This window comes from Myotis lucifugus, unplaced genomic scaffold, assembly GCF_000147115.1.
Source record: "Myotis lucifugus unplaced genomic scaffold, Myoluc2.0 scaffold_237, whole genome shotgun sequence".
NCBI classification, from domain to species: Eukaryota; Metazoa; Chordata; class Mammalia; order Chiroptera; family Vespertilionidae; genus Myotis; species Myotis lucifugus.
The window spans coordinates 1202345-1222657 of NW_005871285.1; the positions used below are offsets into that span (position 1 = coordinate 1202345).

The 20313-nt window shown below is 42.0% G+C and overlaps 1 protein-coding gene across 7 annotated transcripts in view; it reads right to left on the bottom strand.

Moving 5' to 3' along the window:
- CTNNA2 (catenin alpha 2) overlaps positions 1 to 20313 on the bottom strand; it is a 962766-nt gene that overhangs the window by 592937 nt on the left and 349516 nt on the right. The window contains exon 7 of one of the 7 annotated variants that reach the window (XM_023762211.1): positions 12048 to 12068. The exons of the other annotated variants lie outside the window; for them this stretch is intronic. Coding sequence (XP_023617979.1) covers positions 12048 to 12068 — 21 coding nt within the window. The remainder of the gene's footprint in view (positions 1 to 12047; positions 12069 to 20313) is intronic. 7 annotated transcript variants of the gene reach the window in all.

The window sequence follows — 20313 nt, forward strand, 5'->3', positions numbered from 1 at the left end:
AGCAAAATTACAGGTCTGAAGTAGCAACGAAAATAACTTTATGGTTGGGGGTTACCACAACATGAGGAACTGAATTAAAGGATCTCGGCATTAGGAAGGTTGGGAACCACTGTTCTAGAGGCTTCTGGAATATGTGGCTCTTTGTTCCCTTCTTCCTTCCATCTTCAAAGCCAGCTCCTCAAATCTCTTTCTGTCTCTAGTCATCTGCTTCCCTCTTCCACATTTAAAAAAATATGTTTTCATAGATTTTTTTTAGGAGAGGTAGGGGAAGGGAGAGACAGAAACATCAATGAGAGAGAAACATCAACTGGCTGCTTCCTGCACACCCTCCACTGGGGATCGAGCCTGCCACCTGGGCCTGTGCCCTCACCGGGAATTGAACCCACGACCTATTGGTGCATGGGTTGATGCTCAACCACTGAGCACACTGGCCAGGGCCCCTCTTCACATTGAAAGGACCCTTGTGGTTTCATTATGTCTGTCCTGAAAGCCAAAGCAAACCTCTTTAAGATCCACTGATGAACAACCTGCATTCCATCAGCGACGCTATTCACCTTGCCATGTAACATAATATACTTACAGGTTCCAAATACTAGCACATGGACGTCTTTGAGGGGCCGCTGTTCTGCCTCTCCCGGCCAGCACTGTTGCTAGGAATGTATAAGGACATTTTAAGACATTAACAAAGAGCAGGGAGGATAAAGCCTTGCTCCAAAAGGTCTCTGTGTTTGAAGTTTAATTGTGATTTCCCCTGATGATGAACTAAGAAAGGAAGGTACTTGTGATTCATATTTGAAGTCCCCAAGGAATTAGGGAGCTGGGGGAGATTATATATATATTTTTCTTGACATTCAGATTTGCTGAGAAAGCAACCCTTGAGATTAATCAAAGGTGCATACCAGTTGGCAACAAGACATATGGAATAAGGGATTAAAAAAAGAAAAAGACCGGCTTAGTAGCAGGGTCAGAGAGAAGCCACACTACAAGAGTGATGCCTATATTTTAACTGGCCATCCCACCCCAGGCTCATTTGAGGAATCAGTTTGAAAGTCTAGGCCTTTACTATATAGTTTCCTTATTTTTGAAAAAGCCACACATCACTTTCTGAGCCTCACATACCTTTACCTGAAGTTAGTAAATAAATCTATATTTCTCCTTTTATTATTTCCTATTGACTAATATGGGTGATGAGACTCAGACTTGACAGGAGAGGTCTGATCTGTTCTCACCTCTATTTCCAATGCTCCCCACATCCAAGCCCCCACCTTCTCTGGCCTGAGCTGGTGAAAGTACTGATCTGGTCTCTGATTCCTCCATTGTCCCAACACAGTTCATTCTCTATACAGAAACCAAACGATCTAAACATTTTCGCCAGATCACATCATTCATCTGTTGAAAGCTTCCTCCCATTTTCTCACTGGAAGAATGAAAATGGACTCTGGCCTCAGTCTCAAAAAGCCCCCCTGTGAGCTGCACCCCCCCCCCCCATCACTCCTCCACACTCACTATGTTCCAACCACATGGCTTCTGTCTGCTCTTCGAACACACCACACTCAGGCCCAGGCACTGGCTATACCTTCTGCCTGGAAAACCCGTTCCCGGTCTCTCTGCAGAGCTATCTGCTCTCAGGTCAAATTTCATCTCCTCAGAACAAGGTGTACTGACCACTTCCTCCAAAGTAGCCCCCACCCACACCTCTGGCGTTTTCATATTCATCTTACTTTTATGTCTTTACATCACTTATATTTGCCGGAAAGTATGTTGTCCATTTGTTAACTTGCTAGTCCGTTGTCTGCACCTCCCGCTTCCAATCTCCATCCCCATGAGGCTAATTTTTGATTAAATAGGGATCAAATCTGCCTTATCTGTGGCTGTAGCCCCAGACGCCAGAATAGTGTTCCATACATAGTACATACTTTATAAACTTTGTAAACGAACATTTTTGAACACATACATTGAGGAGGTATAGTTCTTTCACAAAAGAATTTTCACCAGTGTCTTTAAAATAGTAAACAGATATATTTAGGCCAGCCTTTCATTTATACTCTGTACCTCAGTTTCCTCGTCTATAAAACGAGACTTGGATTAGATGACAAGTATGGAGGGTCTTCTAAGTGATTACAGTTCCGTGATTATGACTCAAATCAAAAAGATTAAAGCTAATTTTCAAAAGGACAGTTACTAAGTAAAGTGGTGTCCACCCCTGTAATTTAGAAAATGATTCATTCCTGTCTGATTCATCCAGAGTGGAAATATCTCTTAACCCCTTCATTGTGGGTTTCTCCGTTTACCAAAGCTCTCCCACAACAGCAGCAGCAGTGAGCCATGGGGAGGGGGAGGCAGCTACACGAACAAATACATATTTTTCCCAGGACCAGAAGGCTAAGTCAGAGCCCTAGAAATCAGAGAAAAGACTTTAGTTCTATTTAGCTGTCACCCCACTTTCCAGCTATCAATACTTAGGTCCGGGTGTCTCTGGCTCATGGAACCTTTGTTATCCATTTCATTCCCTTGCAACTGAACCCATCCCCTTGCATTCTCCTCTTTTCTTAGCCCGGCCACACTGGCCTCCCTGCTGTTCTATACAAATACCCAACTGCTCCTCACTCCAGGGTTTACACTTGCTTTTCTCCTTCTGTCTAGGATGTTCTTTCCCTACTTGGTCCTCATGGCTTGTTCCATCAGCTCCTCAATGTCACCTCCTCAAGGACACCTTCCCCAGATGCCTTATCTAAATTGCAAATGTATTCCCAACTCACTCCCTGCCCCCTTGCCTGTGCAAAACACCTAGAAACACACTGAACCTCTGCTTACCTACCCCTAGTTGAATGTAAGCTCTACCTACCCCTAGTTGAATGTAAGCTCTTAGAGAAAGACATGTTTTGTGTGTGTGTGTGTGTTTTAAAAAGATGTTTATATTGATAGAGATAGAAACATTGATGAGAGAAAAACATAGATCAGCTGCCTCCTGCACGCCCCCTGCTGGGGATCTAGCCTGCAACCGGGCATGATCGCTGACCTGGAATCAAACCAGTGACCTCTTTGTTCATGGGTCTACTCAACCACTGAGCAACCCTGGCTGGGAAGGAAGACATGTTTGTTTCTTTCCTTCACTGCTGAATCTCCAGCATTGAGCACAGAGGCTGGGAGGGCAGATCAATCAATCACATGCATGATTGGTGACTTCCTGGCCATGCTGTATCGGTGCCTCCCTACAAACACTCTGACATGTCTGATAGAAGGAGATGTCACTACTCAGAGTTCATTCCATTACCTCAACTAGAAAATTTTTCAACAGATCGAATCCCAAGTGTTAGAGAGTGGTGATTTCACGCTCAGCCCCTCCCTGCCCACTCCAGGAACTCCCATCAGTTCCTCACATGCTCCTGTGGTCAAAAGGCATGTGCAGCTCCCTAAGTCCATGTGGTTTCCTCCATCTCATGACTTTGCAAGAGCTGCTCCCTCTTCCTGGAATGTCTTCCCACATCTCATTAACAGAGACAGCTCCAAAATCGCCTTTATGAAACTTGATTTGGTGGAAGAGGAGGTACCTATACCTTCCTCTGTGTTCCTACACATACTTTCTTCTATGCATCACACACTCTCATCATTGCTCCACTTATATGGCACCCTGTGCCCTACACAACACTCCTTTGCCCCCTCCCTACCTAACATCTGAAAGATTTAATGCAGGTGTAAGCTTTCCCAAGAAGCCCTTTCTAAACCCTTATGCTGAGTGAAGATCCCTTTTGCATGCAGATGCGTATCCATGGATGCGTCATATTTCACTGAAAAGGCCTCTGTATGGGCCCAAATCTCCTTGGAGGCAGCATTCTCCTCTAACTCATCTTCATATTGTGTATCACAATCAATAAATATTAATTGAGGTAAGCTATATATGTCTATGTCATCAATCAACATATTTTAACTATTTGTAAAATATATCCCATCACACCCTAGTAGACTCTAAGGACATATTTTAGGACCTTGGGGACAGGGGTCATTATTTATAATTTTGTATCTTCAATGTCTGACACACAGTAAGAGATCAATGAACATTTCTGAGAAAGTGAATTGCAGGCATTGGACTTCTTGGTATAGTAATTTCACAAAAGTCTTGCAATAACAATTAAGAGTCGTTATGTAAACTAATCATACGTTATTAGAAAGTATTTTATTTTAAAAAAGTCCCCACAAACTGAAGCAATTTGGAAATACAGTAAGAAAAAGAGACAGTGAGAGAACCCTCCTGATCACTCTGAATTTCAGTTCTAATCAGGGTTATAAATGGCATAACTTAGAAAATGGCCTTCAAAATGGGCAGCACCTCCATGGACATTGTGCCCGTGGTATGGAACTAAACAGAAATAAAATTTCAGCATTAGAAACTGAGGACATTTTTGTGGCTCACAGGACAGGAAGGGGCAGTCTACAGTCAGAATCCCTGAAAAGACAGGGTCTGAATCCACAGTCCAAGGGAATAATTGCCTACCCCTTGGCCAGTAGAAAATTTAATTAAGAAATAATTACAAAAATAATAGACACATACACACACTTTATAGACTGGAACTCAGAGAACATTTTGGGTGCTTACAAAATTCATTAACTCCAGTATCAGCCACCAACAATTTCCTAAGTAAAGCAATTAGCCAGTACTAATGCTCACTTTAAATATTAGAAACTGAAATTTTAACATAAAACCAAAAAGAGAAAGCAATGACAGGAGATATAAAATGTCAAACCAGATTCAATTTGTGAGTTTACCAGTCACTCATTCTATTTTTCCCCCTAAGTCGTGTATTTTTAAAGATCTCATGAATATTTTGCACCATTTCTAACCAAAAGATGCCCATAATGCCACATTTTCTATAATTTAGTGATCTGCATTATGTAAAAGCCTGCCATTGTCTTCAGCACCTACCAGTGGATCCATCTAGTGGCCCTTGCGCCAATAGCAAGACCCCAATATTGACTCTCCATTTATGGGGTTTCCTGTCCTTCTTAAAGGCCCCAGTGACCCTAGAGCTTGACGATGCCCCTTAAAAAAGTTTAGGACCTTGGCACTAGAAGTAAGACCAAAATTGTTTAAAAGGCCTGAAAATATGGGTAATATCTGGACCTTGTCTGTCTCTTTTACTCCTAATGAGAGATTTTTCTCCTTCCTTCCTCCTCACAATAATACCTTCATTTCCTAGAAATAAGTCACCTTCCTATTGTCTTTTTGTTTTCTTCCTCTCCCCTTCCCCATTTTCATTCAATTAATTCTTATCCATCCTTTAGATCTAAGATCAAATGCTCACCTATCCCAGGGTACACTTGAATTATCTCCTTTTAATGTCCATCATAGTACATATCATCATTACATATTATATGTGAGGTCGTTAGAGTAATGACTGCTTATGCACTTGACCTTAAGTTCTATGAGGAAAGGATCATGTCAATTTTATTCAGCCTGTATTCCCAAAGCCTAGATCCATGCCAGCCGCATGGTAGGTGCTCAATTAAATAAATACTGAATAAACGAATGGATGGGCACCTACACGACACCAGGAGGGGCATACGGACCCAAATTATTAACCATCCTGACTAGGGGTTTCTAACACTGTAGTGATAGGCTTCTTTATACTTTCCCTTTGAAATGTCAAACGTTGTTAAACTGGTTAGTTTCAATTTCTCAAGAAAAAGGATAGAGGAGGAAGACCTGGAGGGAGGGATCAGCAGACATTTGTCTTCTGAGAATAAAGGTGAGAAATATTTTGTTCACCACTGTGAACTGGATAGTATGGCCCTCAGATTTGATTAAATACTTTATTATTTTAACATTAGGCAAACATTTTTTTGTGAATGTATGGATGGCACAGATTCAATGAGTCCATTATTTAGAACAGGACCCTAAACAGTCATGTCCATTGGCAGCTACTGGAGTGTGGAATGTGGTGGTGTTTGGGGAAGGAGTGTAGTAAGACTCCAAACCCTAACACTACACCCTTCTGCACTCCCCTTACCATCTTCTCATGCATCAGCAAGTAACAGAGTCAGAGAGCATGGATTAGATGATCCCAGTTCCAATATAAAAGCTCTTACGTCATGCCTACATGTTCTTAGATAAGGATAGAGGATGGGTAGTGCCACACTTTTGACCAAAGGGAAGTGGTATTTAGTGAGCCCTGTAAGGACCTCCTCAGGTTGCCTCACTTTAGTCGGCCCACAGAATATTAAGTCAAATAGGAAGTAGAAACAAAATTCGTAGACTAATGTAAACACTGTGTTCATGCTTTCCAAATTCCTTTCCTCTCTCTTTTTTTTTAGAAAGTTGATGCTCCAGATAGCTCGACAGAACACGCCAAATTCAGGATAGAAATGGGCAAGTTGAGATAAAGAAATAGAAAAATAGAGCAACAAAAAAACTTTTATTAAGAAAGTTTTATTTTTTATCTTACTACCTGAAAAGGGGTTCCATGCATAGAGAATAGTCTAATCAGTGGAATGGAAAACTCATTGTCAATTACTTAAGTATTATGTTGGTAATCATTAAAAATAATCACCTATGAGCTTGGTAATCATGATTCTGTTCTTCACCTCTGATCATTTCTGAATGCACTGAAAAAAGTCATTTGGGGACTGGCAAAATAAAAACTCTATATTCAATACTACATGTCAATGGGTATATTTTTTTTTACCTCTCCTTTCCCTTTCTAGACCACATACTGTGAATGTTGCTGACCTATGACATTCTGGGAAACAAGTAAGCCAGATACCTCCAGGTGCCATGCACTTCCCTTGTGCTCTGCAGGCTTTTGATTGGCATAGCAACAGAAGGCTCCACAAAAGCTCCATTGCTGTGTCCTCATTCACTCTCCCTTTTGCAAATCACTTACCGTTATTGCCCGATATGCTTGGTTTGTAAATACCACCAAGGAAAATATCATATCTGCAGAGTGTTGCCTAAGATATAATTCCATTGAAATTTTAATTGCTGTGCTCTCTAGTTTGAGCTCCTTACATAATGGTGCACCTGCTAGTTTCTAGCAGGGCGAGTCTCTATCTTTTTTTAACTTGCTTTTTTTTGTAACAGTGCATGACCCATAGCCCTATGATCCACTTGTCACAGCTAAAATTTCAGGAAACAGTGAGGGCCTTAGAGAATAAAGAGGTGCATAACTACAGGGGGTTAAATGTTTGATCCTCCCGAGACTATAGTGAGTCTATAAAATTTCCTGTGTCTGGACCCAATTAAACGCATCGCTTAGTCAGATCAGAGCAAGGAGAAGAGAACAGAAGAGAACAGCATTTGATTTGCAGGGCTTATTCAGGGTGTTCCACGCCACTGTGCTGACACCACATTAGGAAGCTCTGAGCTGGTTCGAAGGGGCAAGCAATGCCCAAATGCCATCAGGGTGATGGTTGACAAAGACTGCAATCGGTCAGCCACAAACAAAAATAAATGGCCTGTCAAGAAAATAGAGCTTCCTTAGGGAAGAAGACATTTTCTGAAAAGGAAATAAATCTCATTTTGGTTTGAATAATCCAAACTGACTGGTTGGCTTCAGTGAGCGGGTGAGCTAGGTGGTCCTCATTTTCATGGTAGCAAACTGGTGCACTCTTTTGTGGTGTCTGAATAGGGTATAGAAGAAGATGGAAACTTTTGACTTGTTTACTTTCAATTTATGTTAAGCACAAAAAAAATCTCTTCTCAATAAAAGGTATATTTGGTATTGAGGTGTATCCCAACCATTGCTATTTTCTTGGTTATAATCATGACTCCACTTATTCAAATCATCCAGTATTAACTAAGTATCTACTTTAAAAAAATATTTTTTATTGATATGAGAGAGAAAGAGAGAGGGAAAGACATATAGAAACATCATGAGAGAGAGAAAGAAACATCAATGATGAGAGAGAATCATTGATCGGCTGCCTACTCCACGCCCCACACTGGGAATCAAGCCCTCAACCTTGGCATGTGCCCTCACTGGGAATCAAACCTTGACCTTCTGGTTCATAGGTTGATGCTCAATCACTGAGCCATACCAGCTGGGCGCTAAATATCTACTTTTTGACTCTGATAATGCTTGATTAGATATATTCAGATATAGGCAATGGTCAGCTGATAAACTATATCTCAAAAAAAAAATAAGAAAGAGAGGGAGGGAAAAGAAAAGAAAGCTCATCAGTCCCATTTGTTGACTGCTGTGATATAAGTACTCTACCGCAGTCAATTCCAAGTCCCTGAATTAGGAGTCAGGAAGAGATGCATAAAATCAACCATCTTGATATAATGGGCGTCAGCTCCATGAACAGAAGAAAAAATTACAATAGCAAACAAACAAACAAACAAAAACTAACATTTACACAGTGTTTTAGAGCTCACAAAGTACTTTCTTCACATGTGCTCATCCAATTCTTATAGCTTTCTGAGACAGGTGGTATACTTGAAACTGAAGTTCAAAGCGTATAAGTATGTAGATATATTTATTAGAAATAGTAGATAATGGATCTGGGATACATCCCTTATGTTTTTAAACCAAATCCCATATCATCCTAAAGTTATTTCAAATTATATGCCCTTAAAATTACAATTAATAGAACATTTATACTTTTCTATTACAAGCAATAATAATTATTGCTCAATGATTTGATAATATTTTACGGTTTTTGAAATATATTTGCATCTATCCTCTTCACTGAATTTCACAAAAACATGGTGAGGTAGGCAAGACATCATTATATCACTTTTAAAGCTCCCAATCCTGAGGTCCAAATAGGTCAAGAGATTTGCAGAAGATGTCAAAGTAGGGAGCACTATTTCACAATGTAGATGAAATGACCTCTTGGCCTACGTGACAGGGAGGCATAATGGCTTAAACCAGAACTGATACTTATTCAGTGTTGGGGGCCAGTGACAGGGCAGTGTCTGGGATGAAACCGACCAGAAGCAGAGGTCCCAGGGCTCCTGCGACAGGGCTAGCATCTGGATTCCACCTCCACCTGCACATTAGAATCACCTGGGGAGACTGAAACATCTCACTCTCTGGGCCAGACCCAATGAGACAGGCTGAGTCTCTCTTAATGGATGGGAATGCTCTTAGGTCATTGTTTTTAAGCCTCTCGTAGGTAAGTGTAAAGTTTCTCTTCAGGCCCTTCCCAAAGATCTCGCTGTGCCTGTGTCTGCGGATGCCAGCTCACAGCGGGAAGCTGGGAAGCAAAGACATCCACTCTGTGCCTGTGTGAAGAACCAGCCCCAGGAAGTCAGACCCCGGCAGCAGCTTGGGAAGCCTTGCTTTCCATAGGGTGTGCTCCCTTTTCTGCATCAAGTCCCTCCCCTTCTCCTTTCCCTCCACCTTGTTTTCAGCGAACCTCTTCCTTTGAATCTGTTTTGCTGCTTCTACTGATTTCTATGTTGGAGGGAGGAGGGGGCAAGAAAACCCTTTCAATGGGTGACACCAAGACCAATTACAGATGAATATCTGGTGGTGAGACCAGGGTTTAGTACTTACATTTTTTTAATATATATTTTTATTGATTTCAGAGAGGAAGGGAGAGGGAGAGAGAGATAGAAACATCAATGACTAGAGAGAATTATTGATCAGCGGTCTCCTGCATGCCTCACACTGGGGACTGAGCTTGCAACCCGGGCATGTGCCCTGACTGGGAATCAAACTGTGACCTTCTGGTTCATAGGTTGATGCTCAACCATTGAGCCATGCTGGCTGGGCCAGGGTTTAGTATTTTCTAAAGCTTCCCCAGTTGATTTACAGTGGTAAACAAATGTGTACAGAGAGATCAATGTGTTCTTTCACTTGTGTGTTACATTCATACCCTCCTCCATGCATCCACCCATACAGCTACTACTAGTGCACACCTATTAGTGCCTATTAGTGCCAGACCCTGTTTTAGATGCTGAGGCTACAATATGGACAGAGATAGGATTCACTCCCTCACCCTCCCATGGGGCCTGTTCTCTAGAAAAGAGTTTACCCATCGGAAAGAGAATCGTGCATGTGAAGTACGCATAGTTCACCTCCAGCAGTGAGGTGATGGCTCTGCTTGTTGGTCTAAGGCTGGTGCCCTGAGCACTTTTAGAGGAAGTTGCTTTTAAATAGGATCAGGGACCCTCTTCCTTGTAATGATATTTCATCCTGTACATCAAATTAAGTGAGGGCCTTTAGTGGTTTGGGTTTAATCATGGAGGTACCTTAATTTATGCACTAGCAAGGCTCCTAAATTGCTCTGTGTAAATCATTTTTAAGGTAATGGTGAATACCGCTTCCCTATAACCTCAGATTATCATTTATCTTCATTACAAATGAACTTTAATTGGAAATGGCCCCTAACAAATTTAGCTACCAATGTCTCACTGGGCCTCTATTAAACACCAATCAATAAAAAAAACAACAACCAAAAGACAAAAAAAACAATGACAAAAAGAAAACAACCTTCTTGTAAATGCATAAGAGAAGCTTATTTTTTTCAACATTAATTTTTACCTAGAGACAGATACTTTAAGTCCCCAATTCTCTAATTCAACCACATGGGGAGATGTGCTTGTAAATATGATACATCTATATTTATTCCTGTTAGTCAGGAAGCAAGAAATAATCTCTCTTCAAGACTGATCTGCTCAAATAGTTAATGATATCTTTTAAAGTGCCATTAGTTAAATAGATGACCATGTGGAGGAAATCAGCCGCATTCCCTTGACACTGGCCCTGCTTTCTCACTGACTCACTTGGCATAGAGCCTACAGTGCCCCTCCCTTCACAACCAACATGGTCCCCTTATCTCTGAGCAACAGCCCTCCATATTCGCTCAGCAAACAGCACCGTTCACTCTGCCTTTAAAATCTCTCTCTCTGACTAGACTCCAGAGGAAGATGAGTGAGCCTTGTCACTTCAATCTCAAGGTCAAGGTCAGTATTTCGTTTGAATTGTTGCCCCCAAAAGGTCAAGAAATAAATTAATGTTCTAACATTTATTTCAAACAATGTTGCTTCTATAATACACCATTTTCCATGGCCACAACATGCTCAGATGTTCTTTCTTAACCAACAGACCCTGATTTTATTAAGAAAAAACAAAAGAAAAGAAAGAGAAAGGAAGGTGTGGAGGTAAGGAGTCCCCACTTTTGGTTGCTATTCCAGAGGCTTCCCATGCTGAAGTGACTTGGAATTGCTGAAGGGTGCCCTCTTGGCTTTTCTTAAAGTGGAGGCGGTGCATTGAAGCAAATATGGATTCTGTGGACACCAATCATCAAGTCTGTAGATGAGTCATTCCTTTTGCTTCTGTCTTTCCTCCTTACGTTTCCCTCTTGGCCACTTGATGCCATTAGAAAGTGGGGACAAAAATTGGATGGAACTCACTGAATACATACTTCATCTCAAAGCAATTTAGATGGGAAAGAAGAAAGGCCTAGCAATCTTCAATCCTGTAGTACTTGGGTGTTTATAAAAACTGCTCAATTAGGCATGATGCGGATTATCATCCTTGCTTTAGAGATACGAACATTGAGAAGAGGAGGCTATTTGTCCATTATACCACAGGCAGCTAGTAAGCAAATCTAACTCTCCTAATTCCATACCCTTTATGTTTCTGACCCCATCTTGTGGATGCCACTGAGGCATACTCTCCTCACTCCTCCCCCCCTCCCCTCAACAATGGATAATGGAGAAACAGCTATGATTTAACACATGGGGTACCCCTATCAGAGACTCCTTCAGAATGACAGCCCTCATGGCTTCAGGATCAGCAACCTGATGACTCCACTGCTCCAGGTAATGGCTGTGAATGAGCCCTTCTCATTGTCATATCTATCACGGAGAGGAATCGAGGCTGAAACTCTTTCTCTTTCAATTATAGCATTGCATTGGTTTAGTTTCAAATGCAAAGAGAGCAGGTACACAAGTAGAGCTAAAACAAGAAAAAAGGGGGTTGGGTGTGGTATGTGATTATTAGGGCAGCACCAAATAAGCTTCATTCAGAACACATGGGAGAAAATTCAGGTGTTAACAAAGGTGAGAATGAGAAATGAATGTAGTGCTTATTATAAACCAGCCAGAAACCATGCTGGCACTGTCCATCCATTACACAATTGCCTGTAAAAATTAAATAGACACCCCATATGGTGGAATAGGTGATCGATTTCTTGAATACTTTTTGTCCCAGTTTGGTGGAAGATAGTAAAAACTCCTTCCTAGCAATACTCTTGACTACCCCGTATCATGGAGTCTCTGGATTATATCTCCAATTGTTGCACCCCTATCTTAAGGGGATTGGAAGAAAGAGATTCTCAACATAAAAAGAGAATGGCCATGTTGGCTGAATAATTTAATGTTTAGTATAATTCCAAAGCTATTACCTCATGCACTGCATGTATCTGCAGAAAGGAAAACTCAAAAATTAGGTAGATTCTAAAGATCCCTCTTCTTCTTCATCATTGTTGATTGGTATTTATGAGAGAGAAGGAGAGAGAAAAGTAGGAGGGGGAAAGAGGGAGAGAGAGAGTGGGAGAGGGAGATTTTGTAACTTGCATCTGTGCATTGTTAAGTTAGAACAAACGTGAAGGGTACAGTCTGGGTGTCATTGGGGAAAGCTGGCTGGCTGGAATGTAGTCTTTTAAGGTGACGTACAGCTTGGTGTATTCACTATGGTAGGTCTTTGGTGAGGACCAAATGCTATAAAATAGCATATAACAGCACTTTGAAGAACGTAAAGAGTTACATAAGCATAAGGCTTTATTATAGGCAATATATGTCTCAAGAGATGAGGGAAGCTTTAAACAAACAGAAGAGATCACAGACTGGAAGACTTTTATGAGTCCTCTCTGCTTTCCTCTTTCACACCCTCCTCCGGAACCCTTTGCCAACCCGGGAAGAAAAGCACCCGCCTGGTTCCCTTCCTCCTGCAGCTTCCCCTGTACTACCTTTAACATCTCATTTTAGGCCCCAGTGGCTCAGTGTTTGAGCATCAACCTATGAACCAGGTCACCATTTGATTCTCAGTCAGGGTTCGGGTTGTGGGCTCAATCCCCAGTGTGGGGTGTGCAGTTGGCAGCCAATCAATGATTCTCTATCATAATTGATGTTTCTATCTCTCCCTCTCTGAAATCAATAAAGATATATTATGCAGCAGTAAAAAAAAAGAAGGATCTCGTACACTTTGAGACAGTACGGAGAGACCTGCAGAGTATTATGCTAAGCAAAATAAGCCAGTATGAGAAAGACAAGCATCACATGATTTCACTTATATGTGGAATCTAATGAACAAAATTAACTGTTGAAAAAAAATAGATCTGGAGACATAGAAACATGGAACAGTCTGTGGAATCTCAGAGGGAAGGCAGGGGTGAGTGGGTGGTGGGAAGAGATCAAGGAAAGAACTTGTATGCAGATATGCATAACCCAGGGACACAGGTGGTGAAAGCTGAGGTGGGGGCTAGAAGGGGTCAAGGGCGAAAGGGGACATATGTAATACTTTCAGCAATAGTTAATTTTAAAAAAATGCCTTAATATCCCTTTTAGGAACTGTTACCGAAATGACCACTACAGGAATTATTTATAGAAAAAACGAGGACAGTGATTTACTAAATATACTAATCAATGAACAATGAACTGTATTTAAAAAAATAATAATGGTACCTAGTGATTTTGTAGATATATAACCTGACCAATACTATTCTTTTCTGTGGTAACAATTTCTAGACTTGAGTTCTGGTCCTACATCTTACATCCTATTAGGATTTTATGCAAGTCATTGTTCCTTATTGAACGTCAGCTGTCTCTTCTGGAAACAAAGAGACTGCACTGGACAAGCACCTAGAAACCCTCCCAGGCCCAGTACGCTGTGGACTGTGATCAGATGCCACTTTGGAAAGAGTCAGCAAAGAGAATTCATTTCGAGAGGCAAACTTTATGAAGTCCTAGTCACTTCAGGCTTTTACTTTCATGATCAAATGGGATGCTGGAGGGTCGTATCAGGACATCAGCATGTGAATATAACATGGGAGAAAAATGTTTGACCCATCAGCCCCATAATAGTCTACATATGGGGGGTGCTATTTTCACTTGAAATGCCAGGATAAATGGCATTGGGTGGAAGAGAAGAGCAGAGCATGGCAGCATGGATGCTCCAAGAGCAAAGGCAACCTAAACTGCTCTGCAGGAAGCACAGGCAAGTTTTTATACTTAAACAGTTGGAGAAGTAATATGGAGAAAGCAGGTTGGTGTAAGTATAGGGCTGTGATGAAGAAATGTGCAATGGACGCATGCTAGTGATGAAATGGCTGAAGAAAATTTAAAAATTGGGACTACTTAATGTTCAATTAGAAGATGTCTGCATTCTACAATGTAATCTTTTTTCCCTTTGTCTAAATCTCCAGTAAAGATTGCTCTACTCGTGCTTTACAGAGAGGAAGGGAGAGGGATAGAGAGTTAGAAACATCAATGAGAGAGAAACATCGATCAGCTGCCTCCTGCACACTCCCCACTGGGGATGCGCCCACAACCAAGGTACATGCCCTTGGCCGGAATCGAACCTGGGACCCTTCAGTCCGCAGGCCAACTCTCTATCCCCTGAGCCAAACCGGTTAGGGCTCTACTCATGCTTTAAATAAGTCTGATTCTTAATGCTTCTGATTGCTCATTTTTAGATAACAGGAAGGGGTGAACATTCAAAGGTGGATCTAAATGTGCAGAACAAAGACAACCTTGCGAATGTAAACTACCAGGGGATTTGAAGACCTCTTGGAGACTTCCAGGTAACATGGAAAAGGAAGACCAGTTCATGTTATCAGGCCAAGAAAACCTCAGTGATCATTTATTTTATCTATTTCATGAGGGGCAGGTAAGGAAAGACCAAGCTGAAATGTATGAGAACTTGGTGAGACTTCTGGATCATAAACTAGAACATGGGACAGCAATCTACAACCCATGGGCCAAATGTGGCCCCCCATCTGATTTTGCAAATAGTTTCATTGAGACACAGTTCATTCACTTACATATTATCCATGACTGCTTTCATTGTAAGACAGCAGAGTGGAGTAGTAGTTGTGCCAGAGATCACGTGGTCCACGAACCTTAAAATGTTCATTATCGAGCCCTTTATAGAAAATATTTGCTGACCCCGGGCAGGAAACCACTTTGGTGGGAAAATGCCTTTTGATAGCCTGACTCAGAGTCTAAGGGAAGAGAGCCTTCTTCTTCCAAGAGGCAACACGACACTGTTTAATAAGATTCGCCTCAAGAATTGGCATAGACTTTCTTCATCTGCCCCCCATGGGCCATTATCTTGACAGAATGCGTTCTAAATAAGACAACACATATGGCAATGAAAGCAAACTTTTGAATTGGAAACTCTAACTGCTGGGCTTCCTTCCATCGTAACCACTTCACACTCATTTGTTCATCAAACATGAGCAAAGCACCTTCTCTCTGCCTGGCACCAAGCGAGGCAGCCAGAGCCCAGAGATCCATAAGACACTGCCTGCCTTCCAAGTGCTTGCGAAGGAAAGGAGGCAGGATCCACATTGCTGGAATGCAGGACAGTGGTTACAGCACAAAGCGTACCTGCTCTAAACATTTCCTTGGTAGTCAGCATTGCCCCGGTGGTGGGAAGCAGTATATGGCTGCTTTCAATGGACAGAAATACCACATTGTTAGTGGCCAATGCCTTCGAAGATGGTACTTCTGTTTGAAGCAGAGAGAAAGTCCCAGGATAACAGCTATGCATGATGTAGCGATTCCAGAGGGCAACTGGTACACATTAGAGACAAAGGCCTCCAGAGCTGTCAGAAGGTAGTAAGTGAAGACCTGATGGAGGCAGGGGAAGGGAGGCCAGTACCTTTATCTTAAATAGAAGAGAATTAAGATATTGACTAAAATAGAAGGAACAAAAAATAGAACTATAACTATCTATAATAATAAAAGCGTAACATGCAAATCGACCAAACGACTGAACAGATGACCATGCTATGACACGCACTGGTCCCAGGCCAGCCAAGGCAGGTGCAATGCGATTGGTTGGGGGCCCCCACCATCAGCCCACGATCGCCCCACAGAGGGAGGCCCTACTGTGGGGTGATGGATGGGGAGGCTCCACGATTGATTGCCCCACAGAGGGAGGCTCAGGCCACCTGGCCAGCAGCCACAGAGGGAGGCCCAGGACGCTGGCCAGCAACACTGTGGCAGGTGTGCGGGGCGGCCAGTGATTGCCCCACAGAGTGAGGCCCAGGCCAGCCAAGTGATCACACCCCATACCTGTCAACCGCAAAGGGAGGTGACTGGTGGCAGGGGAGGGGGAGCAGCGCCACACAGATGGCAAGCAGTGGCAGCGGCGGGGCGGAGCCAGCTGCCGGCAGTCAGGGGAAAGAAAGCCCTGATAGGCCCTGATCACCAGCCAGGCCTAGGGACCCTACCAAGGGATCCAGGATTGTGAGAGGGCACAGGCCGGGCTGAAGGCCCCCCACTGCCCTCAACCACATACATGAATTGTGTGCACCGGGCCTCTAATTTTACATAAAAAACAAGAAATGAAACATATGTAACAATCAATAAGAGAAAAGGGGGAGAGATTTCTACGTGTACCTTATCTTTCATGGCATGGGATCACTATGTATTCCCTTTTTTTTTTTTATTAAGATAACCACCAGAAGAAATAAAAAACATGGTAAAAAATGGTAGTCTGAGCTCTGGCCAGGTGGTATAGTTGGTTGGAGCATCATCCCATGTAGCAAAAAGGATGCAGATTTGATTCCTGGTCAGGACACATGCATAGGCTGCAGGTTCCATCCCTGGTCAGGGTGCATATGGAAGGTAACTAATTGATGTTTCTCTTTTACATTGATGTGTTTCTCTCTCTCTCCCTTCCTCTTTCTAAATTAATAAGCATATCCTTAGGTGAGGATTAAAAAACAACAACACACATACACACACCCACAAAAATGCCCTGGCCAGTGCTGCTCAGTTGTTTGGGTGTCGTCCAGAGCACCGAAAGGTTGCCAGTTTGATTCCAGGTCAGAGCACATGCCTGGGGTGTGAGCTTGATCCCCAGTAGGGGGCATACAGGAGGCAGTCAATCCATGTTTCGCTTTCACAACAATGGTTCTCTCTTACATCAGTGTTTCTCTCTGTGTGTCCTCCTCCCTTCCTCTCTCTTTAAAAAAATCAATAATATTAGAAAAGAAAAGATAGTCTGAGAGACTGGAATCTGGGGTTGGAAAAAGGCAAGGAGACAAGCTATTTCCCCCGAACACTTCTGGACAATTTGACTTACTATTATGTACATGGAAATAAAAAATGCAAATTAAAAATTAATGATACCAGATACATTCAGTAGGGACAGAGACTATGGTCCTAAGCATAAAGACTTTATAAAGGATGCTAAATTAGCTTATTAGTAAAACACTAATAGCCCAAAGCAAACAATTAAAATACTTTAAAGTGAAAGCAAGAATATATTTATTTTTAGCACCTGACAGATACTGGAACCTAATAGCAGCCAAATCAATATTTGTTAAAAGCATACATGCAAAAACAAACAAACAAACAAACAAAAAGGTATAAGACTGTTCTGCTTCCATGTGGATATGAAAATGAACACTCGATGGGAACCAATCACTTACAACAAACAAACAAAATAGAAAGTGAGAGCAAGAGGATCATGGAAATCATTGGTTGAATTCCCTCACTGGACAGGAAGAAACAGGCCTGGCAAGGTCCCGAGTACTTCACCTCCTCATTGGCCAAACCAGCACTGCAACCGGGTGTTTTGTTTAGTAGTTGGTTCTCTTTCCACGTCACCAGAAGTTTCCAGCCGTGTTCTGAGACCCTAGAACTCTGAGTTGGAGACTCAGGAAGAGGAGGGAGAGGCAGCATGACAGTGGATGGGGATCCAAGCCTCCAGCTTCCACATGAATAACTCTTTATTATATTATACATCTGTGTGCTGTGAGTTCTACCCAACACTTTCTTTGAGAGGAAAAAAAAAACACACAGCAAAAAAGTTATGGACCTATAGAATTGTACAAAGCTCTGTCCTTGGTCAAAAATGTAAAAAGAAATCAAAATTTCTTAGTATTAACTAAAAGGTTTCTGCAATGCATTACAATTAGTAAGTGTTCTAGGTTCTTAAAACAAGAATAAGCACAGGTCCTTTCCTCTTGAGAAGTGTAGAAATGAGTCTGTGTGGGGTGTATTTCTTCTGCTTGGGGCAGGGCGATTCCCCTCATGAAAGGCAGTAGTTCCATGCTCGACTTGCCAAGGTGATTTATCACAAGGATGACGTTGGTAACATTCCACTTAAGCCTTAGTCTCAAGGAAGCCATTGATTCTGCACTTGAAAATCTATATGTGGAGAGCCTCAATCTTACAGGGATTCTTCTGCTCTTCAATTTCTGTGTGAATTCTGGGTAAGAGCAAAGATTCTTGGAACAGTTGCACACATTTATTTTTTCTAAGAGGGCATGACCAAAACCAAGTGTGAGGGCCGTTGCTTATAACACCGCCTTAAAAGACCATCCTGAACGTGTGTGATGATTTCAAAATCTTTGGGAATTGTTGTATTTAAAAAAAATCACGAATGCTATTGGCCTACAAGCTAGTTAAGGAGAGTGGTTGAGGGATAATCTTGAGCTCGGTCTCATTCTCCAAGAGGTGTCCTGGGAGGTCCAAGTCAGATTAAAATCAGGAAACCCATGGCTTTTTAAGAGAGAATGGGGAGAAAGGCGAGGAGAATCTCATTGCTCACTTACACAAATCCCCACAGGTACAAACTATTACAACAGTCCTTCCTCTTATCTGTTCCAGGACCCCAGGTGATTGCCTAAAACCATGGGTAGTACCAAACCCTATATTTTCCCCATACATATGATCAATGATAAAGTTTAATTTATGAATTATGTACAATGAACAATAATTGGTAGAACAATTATCACAACATACTGCAATAAAAGTTATGTGAATATAGTCTCTCTCTCTGATAACTGATCTGATAACCAAGAGGGCTACCAGCAGGCAGGGAGCATACACACAGGCCGGACACCTTGGACATAAGGGTGATCCATGTCCTGGACTGGACAGAGCGGGATGGTGCGAGATTTCATCATGCTACTCAGAACTTATAAGCTGTACATTTCTGGAATTTTCCATTTAATATTTTTAGACTGCGATTCACCATGGTTAATTGAAACTCCAAAACACAAAACCACAGATAACAGGGGACTACTGTATTTCTCAATGTTTGTCAGTCATTGTGCAAAGAATAGTTCATATGATCACATTTTATTCTAACAGAGGTTACTGGAGGTAGGTGGCACTCTTTTTACTGATAAGGTAGCATAGCTTTATGAGTCTAAGTAACTCACTCAGGTTCATGCAACTTGTACAGGAATAAAGCCAATATCTGAACTAATCGTATTAACAAAGTCTCTCCAGTATAACAACTCTTTAAGAAAGAGCTTCCAACTACCCCGTGTGGAAATCAGAGCTTATGAGGTTAGACTGTAAAAAACTTCTTAGATGAAGATGTATTTCCTCTCTCTCTTTCCCTTCCCCTCTCTCTCTTACACACACACACACACACACACCCATGCTGGGTAGAGTCTAGATCAGCCGTGGGCAAACTATGGCCCGTGGGCCGGATCCGGCCTGGGCAAACTATGGCCCGTGGGCCGGATCCGGCCCATGTGAAATGAATAAAACTAAAAAAAAAAAAAAGACCGTACCCTTTTATGTAATGATGTTTACTTTGAATTTATATTAGTTCACACAAATACTCCATCCATGCTTTTGTTCCGGCCCTCCAGTCCAGTTTAAGAACTCATTGTGGCCCTCGAGTCAAAAAGTTTGCCCACCCCTGGTCTAGATCAGTGATGGCGAACCTATGACACGCATGTCAGAGGTGACACGCGAACTCATTTTTTTGGTTGATTTTTCTTTGTTAAATGGCATTTAAATATATAAAATAAATATCAAAAATGTAAGTCTTTGTTTTACTATGATTGCAAATATCAAAAAATTTCTATATGTGACACGGCACCAGAGTTAAGTTAGGGTTTTTCAAAATGCTGACACGCCGAGCTCAAAAGGTTCGCCACCACTGGTGTAGATCCTTATTGTCTATGGTATCTTCAAAATACTGGCCAGGATGCATGATACCTATAATTAGGCAGAATCCCCTATATAATAAACACACATTCACTTTCTATTATTTTCATTTATAACTCGTTATGTGTGCACGTGCATGTGTGTGTGCGGATGTGTGCTGGGAATACTGCTCAGCGCGAGCGCACAAGACAGCTGCGTTTCACAGTTGAGTCCTCAGG